Here is a 23,608-nt window from a genome sequence, read left to right as displayed (position 1 = left end):
AGCAGCGAAAGTATGCGATTCTTGCTCCAATAGTTTGGAAGAATCTCTGTGTGTATCCAATTTAATTCAGTGAGCAATTCATTTTAATTTTGTGAATTTGCACAATGTGTAATGGTTGCATGCATTTAAGTTGATCATTAGTCTCTTGGTATAACATTCACGTTTAAGGATTAAATTTTAAATTGAGAAATTGAAATTGACATAATTACTTAGCCTTTGGTGCTCCAGGCAGACCAATGCATCAGATCTGGCCAAGGAAAATCTTAATTGGTGTTTTGAAACAGCTGTTGTCAGAAAGGATTTATATTACCCAATTACCAAACATTAACATAATAACTTGATGCCACATTCAGATGATAACACATGCTGTCTGAGCTCTGAATTTTATGCTCATTGGTAACAATCATCAGAAAAAAAATAAAATATGGGCTCAAAATAAAAGACAAACAACAATTCTGAATAAGGAATAACAACGACAACAGCACAAATTAACTTCAAATAATTGGGAAGCTACAAATTATTACAACAATAACTATCTTGACGATACCAAACAAGGTAAATTGAAAACCCACCAATTATTTTCACAGTTAATCACTCATAAACTGAATTTATCTCACTGCTAGTTTCAACAACAGAACTGGTTGTACAGTTGGAATTCAACGGTCTTGAAAAAAAAGAGGAAATTCTACGGGGTCCAAAATTCATTCACTTAACCTGAAAAAAAGAGTGATAAGGTAACAATTTAGATATTTATGATCTGGGCATTCAGGTTTTAATTGTAATTCAATGACTCACGTCCAGATTTCACAAACCACAATTGTCTGTTTGAATTGTGAATGATTTCAGTATTCTTACCTTCACGAACGTGACAGCAGCACTGTAGAAGATGCTCAGGGAGAACAAGGTAATGAATGTAGAAGCAGTTGTCCTGATGTGGCTGTTATCATCGTCAACGTCTTCAATCCAATCATGATCTCTCGAATCTATGAATATATGGCCGAGACAATGAGTTTAGATTGTTCATTCATCCAGTCTAATATATCTTTATCTAAATAATACAATCAGGGACCATTGCATCCTCTTTAAAAAGTCAGGTTGCTCTCAGATTTGTCTATTGAACTCTATGTATTGCCGTGTTAGTTACTGTCAGCAATGACTTGCTAACACTATTTGCACATGTTCTTCCTTTGTTATCCATATCTGAACATTTTGACGCATTTCATCATTTAGACTGTTCTTGGAGAATATAATAATTATTATCATTCCATGTATACTGATGGTGAACGATTAAATTAATTATATCATTTTATTTCCAATATTGGCAGTGACAGCTGTTACGTTGAAAATTGTGGTCATTGAATATGAGCTCAAATGTGATTACTTGTTTTCTTTATTTATATGTGATTAATTGCTTGATAAGTCATGAGCATAAATTGTATCCAGAGTAAGATCATTGTTCCATATATTTGTTTGCATTATCTACTTGCACGAAGACATTTTTTGCGATCTGTCCCTTAGTTTATTCTTGTCTCTCGCTTGGTGTGTAGGTTTTTCCTTTCTTGTTTGGGTTTGTGGTTATGAGTGTCTCTTCCTTCAGATTTTTCCACATTGGAGCTTATGCATGACTGAACATATTCATGTTGCTTTGGTGATTGTGTATTCATTCACATCTTTGTGTTTTTTTTAGGTAATTTATGTTCATTTCGAAATGTGTAAGCATCATCAAGTTAATATGACACTTCATTCATCGATACTTATGTTTACTTTTTCATGACATTGTGATTTTTTTGCATATTGCTATTGGAATTGTGTGTTTATGTCTCAATTTCAGACTCTACCAGACTTAAATTATTTTCATGTTTGTACTCCATAAATATGTTATGTTCGGATGTAACTTCATGTATTGATTGATGTTTATATTTATATGATGATATGATATCCATGTCAATGCACCCTAAGCCATCTCCTTATACGATTTTTTTGTGCTACTGCGTCTGAATGTTTATTGATGTTGTGCCATTCCCCTTTTGTGCAAATATCCCACTGTGTACTGATCAATGTACTTCTGTGCCTGCATATGACACTTATAAATTGTGTTTATGCGCGAATGTGTATCAAATAAGTAACTAAGCTGCCTCCTTCATCAGATGTCTATATTTCTGCAAGTTGGATAATAATGAAATTAAAGTTTATCTCTGCGCTCACATGTGTCTGTATGGGTGCACATATGGGAGGATATATCTCCGGTATTTATGCTTGTGTTTATACATGCATTTCTGTACATATTATGGTGTATGAATATATATGCATTCATGAGCATTTGAATGCTACCATGTGTCTATGTTTTTTCATGATTTCGTGCGGTTATGCCTGTTTATTTGTATGTGTTTCTTTCAATGCACTGGTCATTTTGTGAGGGCTTATATGAAAGCTCATGTATCATAACCAAATGTGCTTCTGTACATGTTTTTGTGTGTGACGGCTTAGCTGTGTGCGTATTTGTGTTTGCACATAATTATGCCCCTTTAGGTGAGAGCTTGTATCTGTGTGTCTTTAGAGCGTTTGTGAGTGTTTGCCTCCATCTGTGTTTGTTTCTGCTTTTATACCACACTTGTTTTATTGCTTTGCAATTTTAGTCGATGGCCAATGATTAGTTCTGACCCTGATGGTGTTGGGAACATTTTCTCGCCATTGTGGAGATATAAGCGCTCTGCGAATGGCTCTTGTTGCAAGACAGAATTTCTGTCTTCGAGGTGAAGGGCCTAAGGCCAAATCCCCACCGTGCCAGAGATGTATAACAACATTTCTGAGTATGTTGTATGTAAAACATGCACAAGGCAAGTGAAGGAAAATAATGCCCAGTGTTTGTATGCTAAATCTGATCCCACGGTTTCCAGGATTTTAAGTCAAGACAATGGAACATAAACTAGAATAATAACAATATTTCTTTCTGTTCTCTTTGTTGTGGAAGTGAAGGTATATTCTGACAACCGATGCACTGGTGTGAGATCTCTGGCATACCACCGATAAAAGGATAAATTCAAGTTACTGTGAACTCTATATGATTGGTACCCAAAGCAATATTTTCTTGTTGGTGTGTCCCAATCAAAATTAATCCTAAATGTCATTAAAGGTTATATTCCCAGCTGCTGAAACGGGGCTGTTAAAAGCTGGCCTGAAATTTCTAGACATGAGTGATTGTGGAATCAAAGGAACCAAGATCAAAATTCATGGTAATAAAATGTGAGGCTGGATGAACACAGCAGGCCAAGCAGCATCTCAGGAGCACAAAAACTGACGTTTCTGGCCTAGACCCTTCATCAGAGAGGGGGATGGGGTGAGGGTTCTGGAAAAAATAGGGAGGGGGGGGAGGCGGACCGAAGATGGAGAGAAAAGAAGATAGGTGGAGAGAGTATAGGTGGGGAGGTAGGGAGGGGATAGGTCAGTCCAGGGAAGACGGACAGGTCAAGGAGTTGGGATGAGGTTAGTAGGTAGATGGGGGTGAGGCTTGGAGTGGGAGGAAGGGATGGCTGAGAGGAAGAACAGGTTAGGGAGGCAGAGACAGGTTGGACTGGTTTTGGGATGCAGTGGCGGGAGGGGAAGAGCTGGGCTGGTTGTGTGGTGCAGTGGGGGGAGGGGACGAATAGGGCTGGTTTAGGGATGCGGTGGGGGAAGGGGGGATTTTGAAACTGGTGAAGTCCACATTGATACCATTAGGCTGCAAGGTTCCCAGGCGGAATATGAGTTGCTGTTCCTGCAACCTTCGGGTGGCATCATTGTGGCACTGCAGGAGGCCCATGATGGACATGTCATCTAAAGAATGGGAGGGGGAGTGGAAGTGGTTTGCGACTGGGAGGTGCAGTTGTTTGTTGCGAACTGAGCGGAGGTATTCTGCAAAGCGGTCCCCAAGCCTCCGCTTGATTTCACCAATGTAGAGGAAGCCACACCGAGTACAGTGGATGCAGTATACCACATTGGCAGATGTGCAGGTGAACCTCTGCTTAATGTGGAATGTCATCTTGGGGCCTGGGATAGGGGTGAGGGAGGAGGTGTGGGGGCAAGTGTAGCATTTCCTGCGGTTGCAGGGCAAGGTGCCGGGTGTGGTGGGGTTGGAGGGCAGTGTGGAGTGAACAAGGGAGTCACGGAGAGAGTGGTCTCTCCGGAAAGCAGACAGGGGTGGGGATGGAAAAATGTCTTGGGTGGTGGGGTCGGATTGTACGTGGCGGAAGTGTCAGAGAATGATGCGTTGTATCCGGAGGTTGGTGGGGTGGTGTGTGAGAACGAGGGGGATCCTCTTTGGGTGGTTGTGGCGGGGGCGGGGTGTGAGGGATGTGGTGCGGGAAATACGGGAGACGCGGTCAAGGGCGTTCCCGACCACTGTGAGGGGAAAGTTGCGGTCCTTGAAGAACTTGGACATCTGGGATGTGCGGGAGTGGAATGTCTCATCGTGGGAGCAGATGCGGCGGAGGTGTCCATCATGGGCCTCCTGCAGTGCCACAATGAAACATCAGCTTTTGTGCTCCTGAGATGCTGCTTGGCCTGCTGTGTTCATCCAGCCTCACATTTATGATCTTGGATTCTCCAGCATCTGCAGTTCCCATTATCTCAAAATTCATGGTGTTCATTTGTCATAAAATGGAAATTGTCAATTTTCATCACAGCATGATTTAAAATGGAGAAGGTACTTTGCAGAGCCCTGCAATGAATGAATTTTAGTCTATCACTGAACCAGAATGATTCTGAGCTGGGAGCATTAAGTGCACAAGACAAGAGTCCTAGTCCTGCTTACTATTGACTTTAACTGGAAGGACAGAATATGATTACAAGTGGGAAATACAACAACTTAAACAATTGTCTATTTAAATAAAAATTGGAAGAAAGAAACCACTTCATTTCTTTTATTGAATTCTTACGTGTAACCTTGAAATTTTCATTGGCATGAATTAATGGTGTCCATCAATGCAAGTGAAATATTCACAAAACTCGGTTTACCGCTGGATTTATCAACCGTTCTATTGATGATCTTGAATGGAATCGCTTCATGTCCCACCACACAGGAGTAAGAAGCACCGCTGGCCCACTCCTCCGCTGCAATGGATAATAGGCTGTACAGGAAGAATGAGGTGTTGTTGCTCTCTGCCGTCACCTCGGTGTTCTTGTAGTTACTGGGATGAATGGGCTTGTCATTGGCTGTCCACTTGACGAAGATCTCTCTGGGCCTGAAACCTCTCACTAAACAGGTGAGTGAAACAAACCGCTGTGTGGAGACTTCTTCTGTCGTTGGCAGGAGGACGGACACCGATGGCTCCAGTGGATATATCACTGCAAAATATTTGAAACAAATATAAATTATTTTTAAAAAAATTAAGAAACAATCTTGGGATTTCACCCAATATTCAACTAGTCTAGTTTAATTTGGGATTCATTCACTTCATTTTTTTTTAAGGAGCAGAAAGATATCCATTTTATTCACTACAAAATAAAGTTCAAAAGCCATCTCCATGTTCACAGCCCAGAGCCAGGAAATTTCGTCAATTTGTCGTCACTGGTGTTTATACCACAAAACTTAATTTTTCTTCCTTTTTTTTGACATAATCATATCAGAATATCCGTGAATCCGTTTACTTTCTTAATCTGTTATTTAGTTTTTTTTTTACCAGGAAATGCATCATTAATGCTTCCAATGGTGTTACTTTATTACCAATCAAACCATGCCGTCGTTGTAATTAGGTCTAAATTACTCATGCTTTGTGCTTTCATTCTGCAACTCACATTTCTCCTTGTGGATGGAGTCTCTCAGTGGAGTCGGCAGAAACTGATGGTTCACCACGCATTCAAAATTATCCCCTCTCAGCCAGGCTTCAGTAGAAATATCTAATTTGCTGATCACACCTTCAGAATTCTGTCTGGACTGTTCAACAGTCTCTGATTTCAGAGTCTTCTTGTTGTTTATCCAGGTGAAGTTGGCTTCAAAATGAAGATTGCACACAATGCAGGTTAACGTCACTGTCGCGTCCAGTAAGACCTGTTCAACTGGTGGCGGTAGTATTTTAGCTGTGTAATCACGGCACGCTGAAACTGCAATGAAGCAGAAAACAGAATCCATGGAAAAATACCTTTTGAGAAACGAAACACCAGTGTTCAGTCTATTTAGTCAAAATAGAATGAAATCACCTTCGAGATGACAACTTCCAATTATTCCTGAAATGATACTCACTTTTGTTCATATATTTTGATTTGTGAAAAAAAGATTCTTGATTACCTATAAAATGCTCTGTGCATTTAGTCCCAAAGAAAGCTAGCATTCGAACAAGTGAATCCCATGTAACAAAATAAAATCAGCAATGGTACCATGATTTAACGCATGGAGTAACCTTCTTTTCAGAGTTCTTCTTTCACTTGAGACCAACTATTGATGCCTTTGGCAAAACTAATCTCCAATCTCCATAATGAATTAAATTTGCATTCAAGAAACATGCGTGCAAATGTTGTTGGTTACGCTGATTACCAAATCAAATCCTAATTTCAGAAAAACTATAATCAAAAGTAGTTACTCTCTTATTTATAGTGCAACTATAGAGATTTTAATATGTTACAGGAGTGGTGAACTTCCACGGAAATTCTGTTCAATGTGATTTAATGAATTGGAAAATAACTTGCATTATTGTTGTGAGATTGCTCTCTAAAATAGCTCATGAAATATTATTCATCGTGTGCCAAATTTGGAGTAGACCTGGGAATGGGGCACTGAATACAGCATCAGAAATATAGTAGGACGCTCGCCACCTGAAGACTTCACCCCAACACGCCATATTCAGTGTGTAAATGAATGAGATTTCCTTTCACCTTATTTAGCAAACTGCAATTTTTAAGTTCTTCACAGAACAAAAATTAATCCAACAGTGAGAGTTGTATATTGATGTGCAAACTCACCTGACATTTGCATTGGTAAATTTCAGTCTTCCACTACTGACTGTGTAAACATATCCATCCTGAAACCACGCTAAAAGATGCAGGCTCTAATACCTATTTCATTCATTTCAATTGTGGCTTTCCCACCCGATTTTCTTTTATGTCCTGCCACATCCACTAATTACAGAAATCGTCAAAAAATGGGCTCGATTAGATCATGCTTGTCCTTGTTAATCAAATGTCATTCTCATTTGGTCTCTGTTTCGGTGTCATGATTGAAGAAAAAGAGCCCCCGTAACATGTTAAAAAATGGCAAAAAATGCTCAAAGTCAACAAATAATTCCTGAGTTTGGAATGAAACAGTGAATGCATTTTAGATAACAAAGTGTGGAGCTGAATGAACACAGCAGTCCAAGCAGCATCTTAGGAGCACAAAAGCTGACGTTTTGGACCTAGAGCCCCAGTCTCTGATGAATGGTCTAGGCCCAAAACGTCAGCCTTTGTGCTCCTAAGATGCTGCTGGCCTGCTGTGTTCATCCAGCTCCACACTTCGTTATCTCGGATTCTCTAGCATCTGCAGTTCCCATTATCTTTTATCATTGAAAGCATTTTATGTTATTTTCAAATATTGGTCACTTCAGATCTTACAATGCCATCTTCTGACCACAAAATCGAAAGAGCTAGGAACAGAATCAGACTATTCAGTCAATCAAGTCTGCTCTGCCATTTGATCGTGATTGAGATGTTTCTCAACCCCATTCTCCCGCCTTCTCCCCGTACTAAGCACCAGCCAATCTATCTCTATCTGAAATGCTCAATGACTTGACCTCACAGCCCTCCGGGCCAGTGATAGCCACAGATTCATCTCTCCCTGGCTGAAGATATTCCTCTTTGGTCCAGGTTTATATGTTACTCCCTTTGACTCTGAGGTTGTGGGTCAGGACATAGTCAACCTACTCGTGAAAACATCTCCTCCACTTCCACGCTATCTTGGTCTCTCAGTGTTTTCTAATTTCAACGAGATCTCTCATTGATGGCTCGCCCATTCAACCTCCTTATCCTAGAAGCCGCTATCAGCAATGGATCCTGCATTCCTACTCCCTCTCAAACTATTGTCAAACAGTAATGAATCCAGTTAACTGTCACATGTCTTCAGTACAGAAGGAAGCATGTTTCTCTGATTTGAATTATGAGCAATGCAGCCATAAAACTCAAAAAGAAATGAGATACACGGTGCATGATCTCAAATTAGATTTTTGTTCAATACTGTTCATGAAGTCTGATAAATTTGTGTATGATTTACATCAGTGGTCAGAATGATTATCCCTTCTGTAGGTCTGCATGTCTTACCCTGAGGTCCGCTGATGTTCTGACTTTGAATGAATCCTTCATGATAGACCTGGCATGTGTAGACTGCTTTGTCGAACCATTCAACATCAGGGACTCTGAGGCGACTGGTCGTTGAGAAGTTTCCATTCGCTTCACACACAGGAGAAGTGAAGATGCCAGAATGCACGCGTCTTCCATTCTTCAGCCAAATCACGGAGACTGACTTTGGATTAAAGTTAATGATTGAACAGACAATGGTTGCAAATCTTCTGCTCTCGATTTCTTCACTGGAACTCACAGTTAGGAGAACAGTCGGAGTGACATGACGTGATGAACCTGAAGAAAACAGATCATGTAAATTATCTGATTTGAGAACAAATGCAGTCAATTCTTAGCTATCAAGCTTCTTTGTGGTCAGTAGATACTGGCCTATACATTGCAATGATCCTAATTATGCAGAATACTGCAAAAGCTGGCATTGAAGCAGAAAGATTAGCAGGTTGATATCAAATGCTAAAATTGGAAGAAACAGCAAGTAGTAAATATGGTACAGAAATTATACATCAGTCAAATCAAAAGCGAAATAATAATGTTGGACAGGACACTTTCTAATGAAAGGAGTCCGAAGAGTTGAAGACATAAATGAGGAAATTAAATAATTGAAATAATGGAGATATGTTGAGAGAGGGGCAGGGCACATTATTCCAGGATATAGAGCCTTCAGGCGAGACACGGTGAGTAATAAAATGGAGTGGGGGTGGGGGTGCAGTGTCTTTTGCAATATTGAGCAGGCCATTTTCAGCAGCAACGAGGAATGAAATCATAGACATCTCCACAAATGAAGGCAAATAAAAAGAACTGAAAAACCAAAGTAAAACAAAATAAAGTCTGCTGGGAGAGCACGATTGCCCCCTTTACAGGTCCGAGATATATAAGAGAGCAGCTACATCAGCAAATTTTCAGACAATGCGGGTACAGGAGTCATGGAGAAGGTTTGTGATTTGCTTTAAGAAACATGTATTAGATGAGTGGAAGCTCATTGTTGTATTACGGGATGGATGAAATGTATCCAGGGCTGTTGAGTGAGGAACAGGAGGAAGTGGTTGAGGTGATGGCAATAATTTTGAATTCCTCTTTGGCCACAGGGGATATCCCAAATGCATGTACCATGGGTCAAGAGGGAACAAAGAACAAACCATGGAACCAGAAGACAGTCAAACTCAGCTCAGTTGTCCCGAAAATATTCACTGTTCACTCTGTCCATATTCCTAATGATTTGATATACTTCTGTCAGGTCTCCAGACTTTGACTCTCTCTGGAAATTAATTGCATCTTATTCAGCCTTTCCCTGAAACTTAAATAACCCAAACCTTGCAATAAGGTACATAGTTTTCAGACAAGGGCAGGGTGTTTTGAGTGGAATAAATCGTCCAGACAATGTTGGAATTGGAGCTGAGTGCCTGCGAGTCTTATTGAAGCTGAAGCCCTCACAATATGTCAGAAGTATTGAGGCCGAGACTTGCAATGTCAAATCAACAAGGCAATTGTTGACAAATTGAACTCGAACAGTTGGGTAGTTTTCTTTGATTTGTATGTACTAGAAGCGCCACAGTACCATTTTCTCTGCTGTACAGATCTATAATTCTGTGAAAATTCTTACGAATAAGGCCGTATTTACATAAAGCACACATATCTGTTTGCCCCATTCCCACAACACTTACATTGCATTCCAATGCTCTTTTCAGACCCGTTGTGTCGAACCTCACAGTAGACTTTTCCGCAATGTGCATCTGATCTTGTCAGGGCTAACTGGCTGTTCAGGGTGTAAGTTCCCTTCTTGTTTCTCACTGATGGGTATGTCTTAAATCCAGTGGCGATCTGCTTCTCATCTTTCTTCCATGTCACAGTGGTGACGTCAGGGGAATAGTCCATCACCAAACAACCAAAAATCACAGAGCCGTCAGTGTTGTGTTGCTGACAGGAGGAGAATAGACCGTAAAGTGTCGGGGAAGACGGTGTCACTGGGAAAGAATGCCACATTAAGCAAGTTAGTTTAGATTCCCTACATTGTGGAAACAGGTCCTTCAGCCAGACAAGTCCACACTGCCCTATGGCGCATCCCACCCAGACCCATCCCCGTATAACCCACACACCCCTGAACACTACAGGCAATTTAGCATGCTCAATCCACCTAGCCTGCACATGTTTGCACTGTGGGAGGAAACGGGCGCACCCGGAGGAAACCCATGTGGACACAGGGAGAATACACAGACAGTTGCCCGAGGCTGGAATCGAACCTGGGTCCCTGGCGCTGTGAGGCTGCAGTGCTAACCATGAGCCTCCGTGCCGCCCATTCTGTTAATTCATAGAATCCTTATAGTGTGCAAACAGTGCGTTCAGCCCAACATGTTCGCACTGCCACTCCGAACACTATCACATCTGGAACTATTCCCTTCCCCATTAACACTGAATTTCTTATGGCTAAACCATCGAACATACATACCCCTTTGCACAGTGGGCAATATTGAATGGCCATTCCAGCTAACCTGGAGATTTTGGGCTATGGGAGGAAATGGGAACACCCGACAGAAACACACACATACACGGGGAGAATGTGCAAATTCTGCACAGACAGTCACCCAAGGATGAAAGAGATACTGGGTCCCTTGAACTGCATAAATTCAGCTTATTTTTGTTTATATCATTTGTTGATCATGATCTGTTTTTTTTTTCATCTTCAGGAACACGCCTTATATTTTGACTATTATGTTATAACTGAGGAATAAGAACACGCTGATCCCATGAACATTCAGTTTTAAGAGATTATTCCAACAACAAAAACGACATGTCAGTTGGATGACAACTGAATAGAGGGGGAGTTCAATTAAATAACACCCAAAACATGACAGGTACTGGAAATGAAAAGCAAAAAGGGAAATGTCTCAAAAAAACTCAGCCGGTCTTGCAACATCCAGGGAGACATATCTTCAATTTTATAGTCCCGCGATTCTTCCTCCGAACTCTGATTACTGTACAATTGTGTGTGTGTGTGTGTGTGTGTGTGTGTGTGTGTGTGTGTGTGTGTGTGTGTGTGTGTGTGTATGTATGTGCGCGCGCTTGCACGGGCACACCTGCGTGTGTGCCTGAGAGAGAGAGAGAGAAAGAGAGAGAGAGAGAGAGAGAGAGAGAGAGAGAGAGAGAGAGAGAGAGAGAGAGAGAGAGAGAGAGAGAGAGAGAGAGAGAGAGAGAGAGAGAGAGAGAGAGAGAGAGGCATTTCTACACTTCTCAATCAAGAGAGCTCTGTAAAAGATAAATGGTCTTGTCCTTTCTATGACTGTGCTTGTGTAAGCGGATTCACTATAAGTGACCACTGCCATCTCATACGACAGCAGATTCCCCACGCGCCCAAAGATTTTTAAATTGACAAAACTTGAAAAGTGACTCTGTAATCCCTATTACAAGATTACAATGAAACAATCATAAAAGAAAAACATATTATGTAAGAATATGAAGCCACTTTTATGACTTTCTGCATTGTGAGACTCGGACTGAATGCTTTCTGACTAATTCCACTCTAACATGACAGAAAAGTGATTTGTCTGAAAGGAAATTAGATGTTTGCAAATCTATTTGTTTCACCATTTTTTAAAAAAAGATAACCTGTTCCATCTGCCACACAGATCCATCTGAAGTAGCAGGAGATTGCTGGATAGTTGGGGTAGAGAGTTTTGAGAAGATTTGTAGCTCAGGTTGAGGTTCTGGATGTGAGTTTGCTCGCTGAGCTGGAAGGTTAGTTTTCAGACGTTTCGTCACCATTCTAGGTAACATCATCAGTGAGCCGCCGACGAAGCGCTGGTGTTATGTCCCGCTTTCTATTTATCTGGTTAGGTTTCCTTGGGTTGGTGATGTCATTTCCTGTTCTTTTTCTCAGGGGATGGTAGATTGGCTCCAAGTCAATGTGTTTGTTGATGGAATTCCGGTCGGAATACCATGCTTAAAGGAATTCTCGTGCATGTCTCTGTTTGGCTTGTCCTAGGATGGATGTGTTGTCCCAATCAAAGTGGTGTCCTTCCTTATCTGTATGTAAGGATATGAGTGATAGTGGGTCATGTCATGACCCACTATCACTCATATCCTTACATACAGATAAGGAAGGACACCACTTTGATTGGGACAACACATCCATCCTAGGACAAGCCAAACAGAGACATGCACGAGGATTCCTAGAAGCATGGCACTCCAACCGGAATTCCATCAACAACCACATTGACTTGGAGCCAATCTACCATCCCCTGAGAAAAAGAACAGGAAATGACGTCACCAACCCAAGGAAACCTAACCAGATAAATAGAAAGCAGGACATAACACCAGCGCTTCGTCGGAGGCTCACTGATGATGTTACCTAGAATGGTGACGAAACGTCTAAAAACTAACCTTCCTGCTCAGCGAGCAAACTCACATCCAGTTGGGGTAGAGTTACATGACAGTGATCAACATTGACTCCTGACTCCATTAAGTGTCTTGGATTAAGGAAGTTAATGGATGAGGCAGCAGCCTTCCTGTTGTCTGATGCTGCCATGTCACAGAATCTTGACTGATAATGCAATATTCTTCCAATTTGAACGCCAGGTGGAATAGGTAGAGAATATAATGTTGGCAGTATCTGCCCCCGGGGTAGTGACTTCAATGTGCATCACAAAACAAGCTACGAAGGACAAATAACTGCCAAGTTTGGAAAAAAAATGGCCCAGACATTCCTTGATTACATTCGTACATGTGATGTCGGCGTTGCTGTCTAGAGTCACATTCTTTGCACATTTCAATTTATCCATGGGCACGTGCAGGAGAGTTGCTTTCTTCCACCATTATAGACCTTATAAATCAGATACTAATAGTATTGCCTGAACGGGAGTGATAGAATGTTTGGGCGACCAGCTGAGAAGAAGCACCAATATCGTTGAACATAGAGAACAAGGTACAGTTGGTTGTGCTGTCTTTCATTTGCTGCCTCATACTTCACGGTGGTAGAGGTCGTGGGTTCAAAATCTGCTGGGGAAGAAAACCAGCTGAGTTTGTACTGTCTAACTTGCAGAGATCCCACAATGGTCCCACTGCATCAGAAGTAATGGATTGAGTATTGCACGTGATAAATGGGATACCAAACGAGGGCATTCCTTTGTGCTGAATGGTGCCAAGTTTATTCAGGGTTATTGAAGTTTCACTCATCCAGGTAAGTGGACAGTATCCCATCACGCTGCTATCCACTGCCCTGTAGATGGCCAGCAGGCATTTGGAGACAGCAAGTGAACTACTTGACGAAAATGCCTGGCATATGTTTTGCTCTTGTCGCCATAGCATTTGCATGGTAACTCATGTTCATTTCTTTTAAATGACAGACTGTAGTATTTTGTTGATACAGCATTTAGCAATGATAATAACATTCTGAAGAGAGATATTTAAAGTCAGTCTTCTGGCAGACGGAATGTATTTGGCACAAGTGCGCTGTGAAACTTACTTTGCATTGTCAATGCAAGTCAGAATATTTTTCTCCCAGAAGAAGGTCGCTGCAGCAGCGCAGAGAGGAGTGGAGGATGAGAACTGTGAGAATCCGTGTCACAGTTGACCGAATGCCAATTGTCTCGAGGTTCAAACTGATAATGGGCAATTATCTGAATTCTGGAGGCTTCTGAAAATATGTGTTCCTCCATTGAGGATCAGAGCCTTTGGTGAACTATGGTTAACTGCTCAACAGTTACCCAGGAATGATTCAAGTAGTTAAAAAGTGCGCTTGAACTATCAAATTGACACCCAATTGACCGCAAAATCTCTTAATTTCACAGTTTGGTCACCACACTCTCTCACTCTGCCCTGAACCTCCGCTGACATTGAAAAACCCCACATTGTGACCCATCCTCTCACTCCGGAATGCATGAACTCCTTCACATGACAATACCATGCATTCCAACAGAATCGTTATTCCAGCTGGACATGTACTGTCGATTCCTTACAATCAATTCCACTCGTGGTACTCTGTGCATGGTCCATTTGTAAATGGCCCTGACAGTACCTGTTACTATAGTGAGGACACGACTCCTCCACGCATGATCTCAAGGTCTCGATCATTTAACTCTCATCTTACACAATCAAGCTGCGAACATTGCATCCTATCTCTCTTCTCATCCGTTGTTTGCCACCTGCCACTTTGTCAAACTGCGAGCTTTGCAGTGTGCATGATGCCCACTGCTACAACACCCCTCTGAATATCTACCACTGAAACAGTCCCACATTCTGCTGACCTGTCAACTAACCCGCCTGGCACTTTGCACACCCACAAGATTTCCGCTACTGAACCAAACTAGTTTCTAGTAACCATAATCGTTTGCCTGGATTCTAAACTGCCAACCTACGTGCGTGTCAGCTCATCCAGCAGCGACTCAACACATTCAAACCTATCAGCTCACACTCTATCCCTTCAGTGGCTCACCACTTTCGAATTTAGAGCAAGTTCCACAATTGGGTCACAGAGTTATAGAGTCATACATTTTACAAACCGAGTCCAAGTCACCAATGCCGAGAGCATTCACAAATTAAAGTAATTCAATTTGCATGCATTTGATGCTTGTGTCTCTGAAGCTGTTCAGGCACTTGTCGAGATGCTTTTTCAGTGTTGTAACTGTACCTTTATCTATCACTTCCACTGCCAGTACCTTCCATATGCTCACCATCCTCTGCGTGAAAAACTTTCCTGCAGGTCCCTTTTAAAACTTTCTCTCCCTACTTAAAACTATGGCATCTCATTTTGAGCTTCTCTGCAATAGGAGAAAATGAAAACCTTTGCTCTTACACTTGTCTGTTTCCCTCATGATTATACAAACCTCTATAACCTCACAAATTATTCTTCTAAAATCAAGGGATTAAATGAAACGTCCGGAGTGAACAACTTCTTCCCATCACTCAAAACCTCAAGTAACATTCAGCAAATCTTTTCTGTATGCTTTCTTAAATAACAGTTTTTTTTTCGTGCAGCAGGGCAACAAGACTTAATCGCAGAACTCCAAAAGTGGCCTCACGAATGTCGGGTACCACAGGAACTTGATGTTTCGACTCTCATTCTCAACACTCTAACCAATGAACACAAGCGTGTCAAGCACCATCATCACCACTCCATTGGTGGCACCACTTTCAAGGAACGATATACCTGAACCCCTAGGTGCTGCTGTTCGACAACAGTCCTCAGTGCCCCACTATTAACTGTATTATTTATGTGGTGGTTTGTCTCATCAAAATACAACACCACACATTCATCTAAGTTAATTTCTGCCTGCCATTCTTCAGCCTATTGATGCTGCTGATAAAGATCTCGTTGAACTTTTAGAAAATATTCTTCACTGTCCACTTTATGACTAATTTTGCTGTCATCCCAAACTTGCTCACCGTTCAATGTTTTCAAGTTTCATTATTGAATATTGCACTTTGCTCATTCTCACTGTTTCCTTAGTCTCTTAAAAAAAGTCCTTCTTGAAAGTATTTCATGTTTTTGCCTCAAACACTTTCTGTGGCGAAAAGTTTCAGATGTTCACCACGCTATTGTCGAACGATAAACAATTTTAAATTTTACAGGGAGTTAGAAAGACTGTTGAGCACAAGAAGTATCATGACCTCATGAATGGAATAGAATTCTAGAGCGGCCAAGAGGCCTTCATTGGCTCCTAATTAGTATCCTCACATCTTCTTTTGGCAGAACATCTCAAAACTTCTGCCTTTAAGGACAAGGGCGCACAAGTAAGTGCCTAACCCGAACGTTTACCTTTAAATCACACTTGATTTAACTTGCAACTATTTCTCTGATACTTCCCTATTTCAGAATCACAGTTATTGAGGTCACTTTCTAACAGCGCTGCGGATGTACTATTGATACACGACGTGCAGCAATTCAAGTAGGCTGCTGACTACAAACTTCTCAAGGGGATGTAAGAGTTCTGATATTTCCACGTCTACCTAGAGACACAAATACCCATTGTAAGGATTGAAACATATTTGAGGGACTTGTTGAATCCCCTTTCAGGGATGAAGCACTAAATAGTTTCCTTCTGTGTGGTTTCACTATGTCTTCATTAGAATTAACGGAACGGTTTCTTCATTCTTTAATGGAGATGAAGGTTTCTTCATTTCTGGCATTGTAACCATATATTATTGTTGCCTGGAATAAAGAAATAAAGGAATAAAGATTTTTGGCAAAACACAGGCATATGGAGTTAGAACATAGGTCCAACAAGATCTGCTCAAATGGTGGAAGAGTTCGAGGGTTTGTTTGCCCTACATCTGTCGCTGTCCTCCTGTCATTGTGTCGTACGTTAGGTTATCATTGACAGTAATAAGTTTTGTTAAAATATTTCAAAGAAATAATGCTACAAAACATTTTGTTTAAAAATAATGTCTTGTTGATTATTTGGAACAGTAGCATTGAAAATCTCCATTTAAATGGCCAAGATAACGCCTACCCAATTACAGCAGCCACTACACTGTGGAGTGTTAGTGTTACTTTTTGATATTATTTCTCCTGAAACTACAGCTCCGGGTTAGTTTAATTACTTTCAATGATGACCTGATGTTAAGTATCACAGAATATTCTTAGTTTATTGTAGCACATTTTCTCTATGAAAAACTCATATTGTTTCACTGACAACAGAGAATGCTTTTAATGAAAAAAAAATCAAACTGTGAATGCAAGGCTGCTGAAGCAAAAAAAAAAACAACGATTTTCTGAAGACACTCTGCAGGTCCAGAAGCTCCTGAGGAGAGAATGCAAAGAAAGATTTTTGAGCCCAGTACACCTCGCTTCAGCAAATTATTTTCATTTTTCCTGGCATGGAAACTCACACTGATTGAGTTCAACTCTGATTGTGTTGGCTTGGCTTCTGCTGGAAAAAGTGTTCTTCGGGTCGGTACTGGCTGAACTGAGCATTCTCTGTTGTCAGTGAAACAATATGAGTTTTTCATAGAGAAAATGTGTTACAATAAACTAAGAATATTCTGTGATACTTAACATCAGGTCATCATTGAAAGTTATTAAACTAACCCGGAGCTGTAGTTTCGGAAGAAATAATATCAAAAAGTAACAATAACACTCCAGAGTGTAGTGGCTGCTGTAATTGGGTAGGCGTTATCTTGGCCACTTAAATGGAGGTTTTCGATGCTACTGTTCCAAATAATCAACAAGACTTTATTTTTTAAATAAAACTCAAGAATAACTGAATTTCTGCCACCATTTGCTGCAAGCGTTGGATTCAGTGGAAACCTCATCTTCCTGAAGAAGCAAACTCTCCTGAACAGGCACAATGCTCGTTTGATATAAAATAAAACAAGCTCAGTATTGTCACCTGAAGTATTCTTTAGTGACGATTAATACGAGGATTGTTATTCATGCTATTGATAGAAGAGCAAGTCAAAAACTGGAGTTTCTGTGGGGCATAACCGAATTAACCCCACAACGGATGCCCAAATCCTATGACCAAACATTGTTAGTATTTAAAATAAAACTAACTGCCCAATCCTCTCACTCCCCCCAACCAAATTCCATCTACTCTCTAAGTTAGCTATTGAATCAGACATCTATTTTTGGAATGCCAACAACACCCACAGAAAGTGAAGTTTTTTTTCTTTCCAATTAACCTGTTTTTAGATGGTTTTATTCACCTCTGTCACACATTGGAATTGAACATGGGCCACATATCTCAAAGTCAGGGACAATATGACTGCACCACAAGAGACCAGAATACCGTCAGGTCAACACTATCTAGGACAATGCAGCACACACATTTGACAGTACATAAATCATGTTAACTATTAACACCTTTCAGCAACCAAGGATAGTTACAGAGTCTTTTCACGGTGGAAGGAACATTTCAAGAATTATCCAAACGCATTTTGATAGTCCTCCTGAAGTATGCACACTGTATAGGAACTACTATGGAATAAAACTAGGAATTCTATGGCGATAAAATCGGTGTCATTCGATTTCAAGCCTGGGGAAGTCCCTTTCCAAAAGAATCATGCGTGTTGCTGCAGCAGAATATCCGCGAGAATGCAAATGCAGTAAAATCTTTTGAAATATAATTTAACCTTTACCAGTAACATGAACAGCCAACGGCAGGTTCTCCAATGTTAAGATGAACAATAAATTCTGATTCTACATTGTGTCACCAAACATGTCATGGAAAACGGAGGGAGGAATAAAATAAACAATATGCTATTTCCACTGTCTCACTCAATCAAAGAAAAAACTCCCAAGGCAGATGCATTATTGCTAACAACTGATTTCAAAACATCTGCAGTCTGCCTTTCATTTCTGAATTGTTCATTCTGATTTTAGCGATTTGGTCAGGGTTTTCGTTTCTGAGGAGCAAAATAAATATTATATTAATGGCAGATGGAAGAATATTTGAAGCACCAGGTGAAATCGAACTGCTTCAGACACGGGAGACCGAACAGGATGATTTACAAAGATTAAGACCAGTTGACAAGGCAGTCCGAAATAACACAGGCACAAACTGGGAGACAGTCTTGATTCTCGTTAATAAATCTATTCAATCTGTCACATCAAATGTTACAGATTCACTCTCATTTAACTTTCAAAAAAAGAAACTGGTCAGTGAATAAGTATGAACGAGAAAGGGAATGCTTTCACATTGAACAGAGACTACCTACTTCTGTAAGACACTTCATCAGCCATTATGATAAACTAAATGATTGAGGTGGGACATTTCACCAATTTAAGCAAAGGTCAAGAGGAAATGGATAATTGTCGAAATTAAGTTTGCATAGTCTTAAAACAGTTTTTAAAAAAAATTTGGAGATTTTTCACGAATTGTACAAAACCAATTTGCATTACGCCCAGAAAGTAATTTCTGTTGAATAAATGAGGCTAAGTATTTACTGTTAGGGTTGCTTTGCAATGTCCAGTTAATTTTCTTATGAGATGTTTTTCAGTGAAGGATAAATTTTTAAAATGTATGAGTTGAAAACATGTTTCTGCGAGGAGTTGTCTACTTTACCTGATGACGAAATAAATGATCGTTACATTGAACTAATGTGAACAATATCCTTTAGATGGGCAAGTTGCAACAATTGGTCAAATACATTAATTAAAGTAAATATTACTCAATTTTATTGTTTGAACTAAGCAATATGTTCGAAACATTTCCAGTTAGTGCTTCTGTAAAATTGTAAACTCTGCATATGTCTGAACACATTTACATACAAGGTATTTTCTGCATTGGCAGCAAGCTTTCACATGCTGAGTTCACGCTTGGATAATTGTAATTAATACAAACTCTAGCCTTGGTCACATAATCTACTACATCAGTTGATTCCGAATGAGTGACATTTGAGTTGCTGTGACGTTGTAAAGTGAAATTCTATGCATTTAATCATATGGACTAGTAAACATAGAACACTGTGCAGAATAAATCACTCAGTTAAAGTTTTTTTCCCACTAATCTAGTTTAATCAAGGATATAACATTTAATGAATTCAAGTTACTTGTGAAACTGATCAATGCAGTGAAATAGGTCTGTTCTTCATCTAAGTATTTCGGAAGAATTGTTAATTAGCCTTTGACAATGATATTTCCTATCCAGAAAACTTGTTTGAAACATATGATGGAGTGGAAAGGTGATTCTTGGTCACTGTTGTGGCTTTTTTGCTCAATATTAAGAACAATTAGAACATTATATTGTTGAAATTCTACTCATATTCCTCGGTGAATTGTTAACTATACAAAGAAAGATGTTGTGATTGAAAGAGTTGATTGCAAGTCTCACATTAAGTTTAATCAGCAACTATTACATATAGTTAAACATTGTTCTTTTGGTTATCTGTTTTCCCTTAATTTCCAAACCTTTGCTCTGTGCCTTTCTCCTAATATGAGGCTCTAGGAAACTTCAACTCGCATGTTGTTTGCATTCAATTAGAAAACTAGAACATTTAACTGTGACCAACTATGTTAACAGAGCTAAAACGTTGTAGAAACCAGAAACTGCTTCAAAAATATGACGACTTTGATGCCCCCCCACCAAACGTATTCTCTTCTCACTAGAGCAAAAATCACCAAGTCACAACATTGAGGGACAGGAATTCATCAAAACTACTCACCATCAAACAAGCTAATGATTAAATTATGTAGAAAAAAGAAGTCATAACAGCAGACTTATTTGAAAGGTAACTTATTTAACAACACATACATCTTAGCACGCTTTTGGCAGCAATTCAATTTATTTCCAACCTGTACATCTTTCCTGTTAATGCCAATTGTGAGCAATGTACAGTCGATCAATCAGATTCACATATTGATTCATCACTTTCATGTGAAAACGAAATTAGTTCACTTTCCACATTCTACCACATTATATTTGTACATTATGAAATCTGATCGTACAGGCATTTTGAGATGGTAGTCCCAACTTGTATTTTGAATGGGGCTAGTAAGAACAGACTTTACTTATTTTGTTATTAGAATGAACTTTTTAAAAATTAAAATCAATGCACTCAAATGCTTTTTGTTTTATTCCTCAAACCTTTCGTATTTCTGCCTTAAGCCAGTTTTCAGACAATGGCAAACAGATATAATGTATTCAATAAAACAGAAAACTGAATGTCGCCAATCGAGTTCAACAAATGCAGAAACGATGCAGGGAAATCAAAGAACTTCAAAATTTTTTTTAGATTAGATTAGATTCCCTACAATGTGGAAACAGGTCCTTCGGCCTAACAAGTCCACACCTCCCCTTGAAGCATCCCACCCAGACCCATCCCCCTATAACCCACACACCCCTGAACACTATGGGCAATTTAGCATGGCCAATCCATCTAGTCTGCACATCTTTGGACTGTGGGAGGAAACCAGAGCATCTGGAGGAAACCCACACAGACACAGGGAGAATGTACAAATTCTACAAAGACAGTGACCCTAGGCTGGAATCGAACGCCGGTCCCTGGTGCTGTGAGGCTGCAGTGCTAACCACTGAACCACCGTGCCACCAAATTTTATGAATAATTACAAATACTAATAATTAACTTTAATAATAAATATTAATAATTAACCATAATCCAGATCGACAGCCTCACCAACAGAGAAGTAAAAAAAAGAATACGAATTCCAGAAAGCATGAAACCCAATTAAAACACAACTAGATTCGACAAAGTTGATGAAAATCCAAACAACTCAATTCAACAGAGTCAAGTCAAGAAAAATTGGAATCCTATCTACTCAAAAGAACAGATTCAAATGAACAAGAAACAGAATCCAAACAACTTAATTCAACAGAATCAAGTAAAACAAACTCAGAATCCAGTCAGCTTGAAGCAACAGATTGAAATGATTGAGAATCCTTTCAGTTAATCAAACCAATCACCTCAAATCAACAGAATGAACTGCGGCACCACAAGGAAAATTCAATACAGATTCGAGCATTCTTGTCATCAACAAAAGTAACAAACTGAAACACAAAATGCAATTATGGCAAGAACATAATGTGCAGGTGGATTATTTTCAAGAAATTGTTAATAATATTTTAGCATATTTTGTCAATGTTTGGTAATATTTTAATGTCTTTAAATTCTTAACCTTTGTTGTCGATACTATCTCGCAGATATTGGGTGTCACTGGCATTAAACATTGTGTGATCGTCATATTATTGAAGAGACTGTTTGGCTGTTTAATACAAATGTCATCACTTTGCAGAAAAGTCAATCGGAACCAAACTAAACACAGCCCAGAATCCGAGTTTCATTTAACTCATGAATTACTCAAGTCAGTTGATGGTTAAAACAAATCTACAGGTTGCTAAGAACGTTCAGGCTTCTTACCTAAATTCACGGTCACCATGGTTCCCTGTCCCCAGTCAGCAAAAGAGTCACAACGTTACATTCCCTGGATGTGGTTATGCAATAAGTGGCTCTGCTCAAAACAAATAATAAAAAAAACCCTGTCATTATTTTACGTATTCATAACCAATGGCAAAATAAAATCAAACAAACTTTCATTACATTCAAATTGTGCAAGTGGATTCTGCTCATTTTTGATAAATGATTGTAATGTTTTACACTTCACAGAATAATACATGAACTGATTGACAAAATCACCACCTGGTTATCGATAATTATCTTGTTTTTACAAATTATCCGTGACAATTAAGTAATACTCCACAGAAATAATACCGCACTGCACGTTTAGAAGATTTTTAAAAGTAAACACTGATCCAGTTTCGAGCAATTAGAGCTGAACGGGCTTTTATATTGATCATAATTGCAGTGCTATACCCACCGCTGTAGTCTCTTGCACAATAATAGATAGCGGTGTCTTCGATCTTCAGGCCGTTCATGTCCAATGTGAAGATGTTGTGTGAAGTGTTTTTGGAAGCAGTAAATCGATCTTTAATCGCTGGTACGTAGTTATTGCTCGATGAACTATAGAAGTAAACTATCCACTCCAGCCCCTGTCCAGGAACCTGTCGGATCCAGTACATGTAGGCGCTGCCATGATCGAATCCACTGGTTTTACAGATCAGCCTCAAGGATTCACCAGGATGGCCACTCTCTGCCTCTGGTTGAACCAAAGTAACATCTGACTGAACACCTTCAGAAATAAAGCAAAAATCATGATCAATTTTACTGAAGAGCTGATTCCTGAATTTTTACATTGCAGAGGGAGACTGATGCTGGGACAGTAACAAACAAAAACTTGATGCATAAGCGCTCACGTGATAAGAAAGTCAGGAACAAACTCAGAAAAAATGTCGTTATCATCTTTCTGATAGCTTGGGTGAGGTGTTTCTGCCAAGACCTTTCTAAACAAACCCCTGATCGAGGAGTATTGAATTACGGTCCAGGGACCAGAATTTATATGCCCATCAAAGGGGGCAGGTACACAGGTTCCGCCCATTGGATCACTGCTGGAGGCTGTGACTGAATTGTCGTACAACCTTCTACAGCCCCCACAGATGGGCTAATATATTTACCTGAGGTTACTCTTTAACATGGACATTTTTCCATCCTGGGATTTTTGTTTTGGTGTACATATTAATTGGACGTATTTCCATAGTTTTAGTGGTGAAAGTATACTTAAACAGCATGAGGTACTGTTCAGGTAACGTTTTTCATTATTTTACTTAAGACAGTAAAATTTCCACTTCGGAATGAATTCACTTTATTTCTTGAACTTCATTGACAAGTAGATTAATCGTTTAAAATGTTAAATAATATTACCATCCAATAAAATTACTTTTTGTAGTCACTCCAAGTCTCTGTCAGACACAGGAAAAAAGCATAATTCACAACAGACGTTTCTGAATTCAAATTCGGCAACTTA

General features: G+C 39.8%; 1 gene segment (V, D, J or C); it reads right to left on the bottom strand.

Annotated features, from left to right (window-relative positions):
- Nucleotides 1–4,921: 4,921 nt before the first annotated feature.
- Nucleotides 4,922–23,096, bottom strand: LOC125449140 (Ig heavy chain C region, secreted form-like). The segment is given in 7 exon segments: nt 4,922–5,322; nt 5,773–6,078; nt 8,263–8,577; nt 9,963–10,262; nt 22,108–22,153; nt 22,548–22,876; nt 23,001–23,096. Coding segments are annotated over 7 exon segments (1,734 nt in total).
- Nucleotides 23,097–23,608: the final 512 nt, after the last annotated feature.

This window comes from Stegostoma tigrinum, chromosome 43, assembly GCF_030684315.1.
Source record: "Stegostoma tigrinum isolate sSteTig4 chromosome 43, sSteTig4.hap1, whole genome shotgun sequence".
Lineage (NCBI taxonomy): Eukaryota > Metazoa > Chordata > Chondrichthyes > Orectolobiformes > Stegostomatidae > Stegostoma > Stegostoma tigrinum.
Note: the sequence above shows the minus strand (reverse complement) of the source record. Positions and strands in the feature narration are given on the sequence as shown.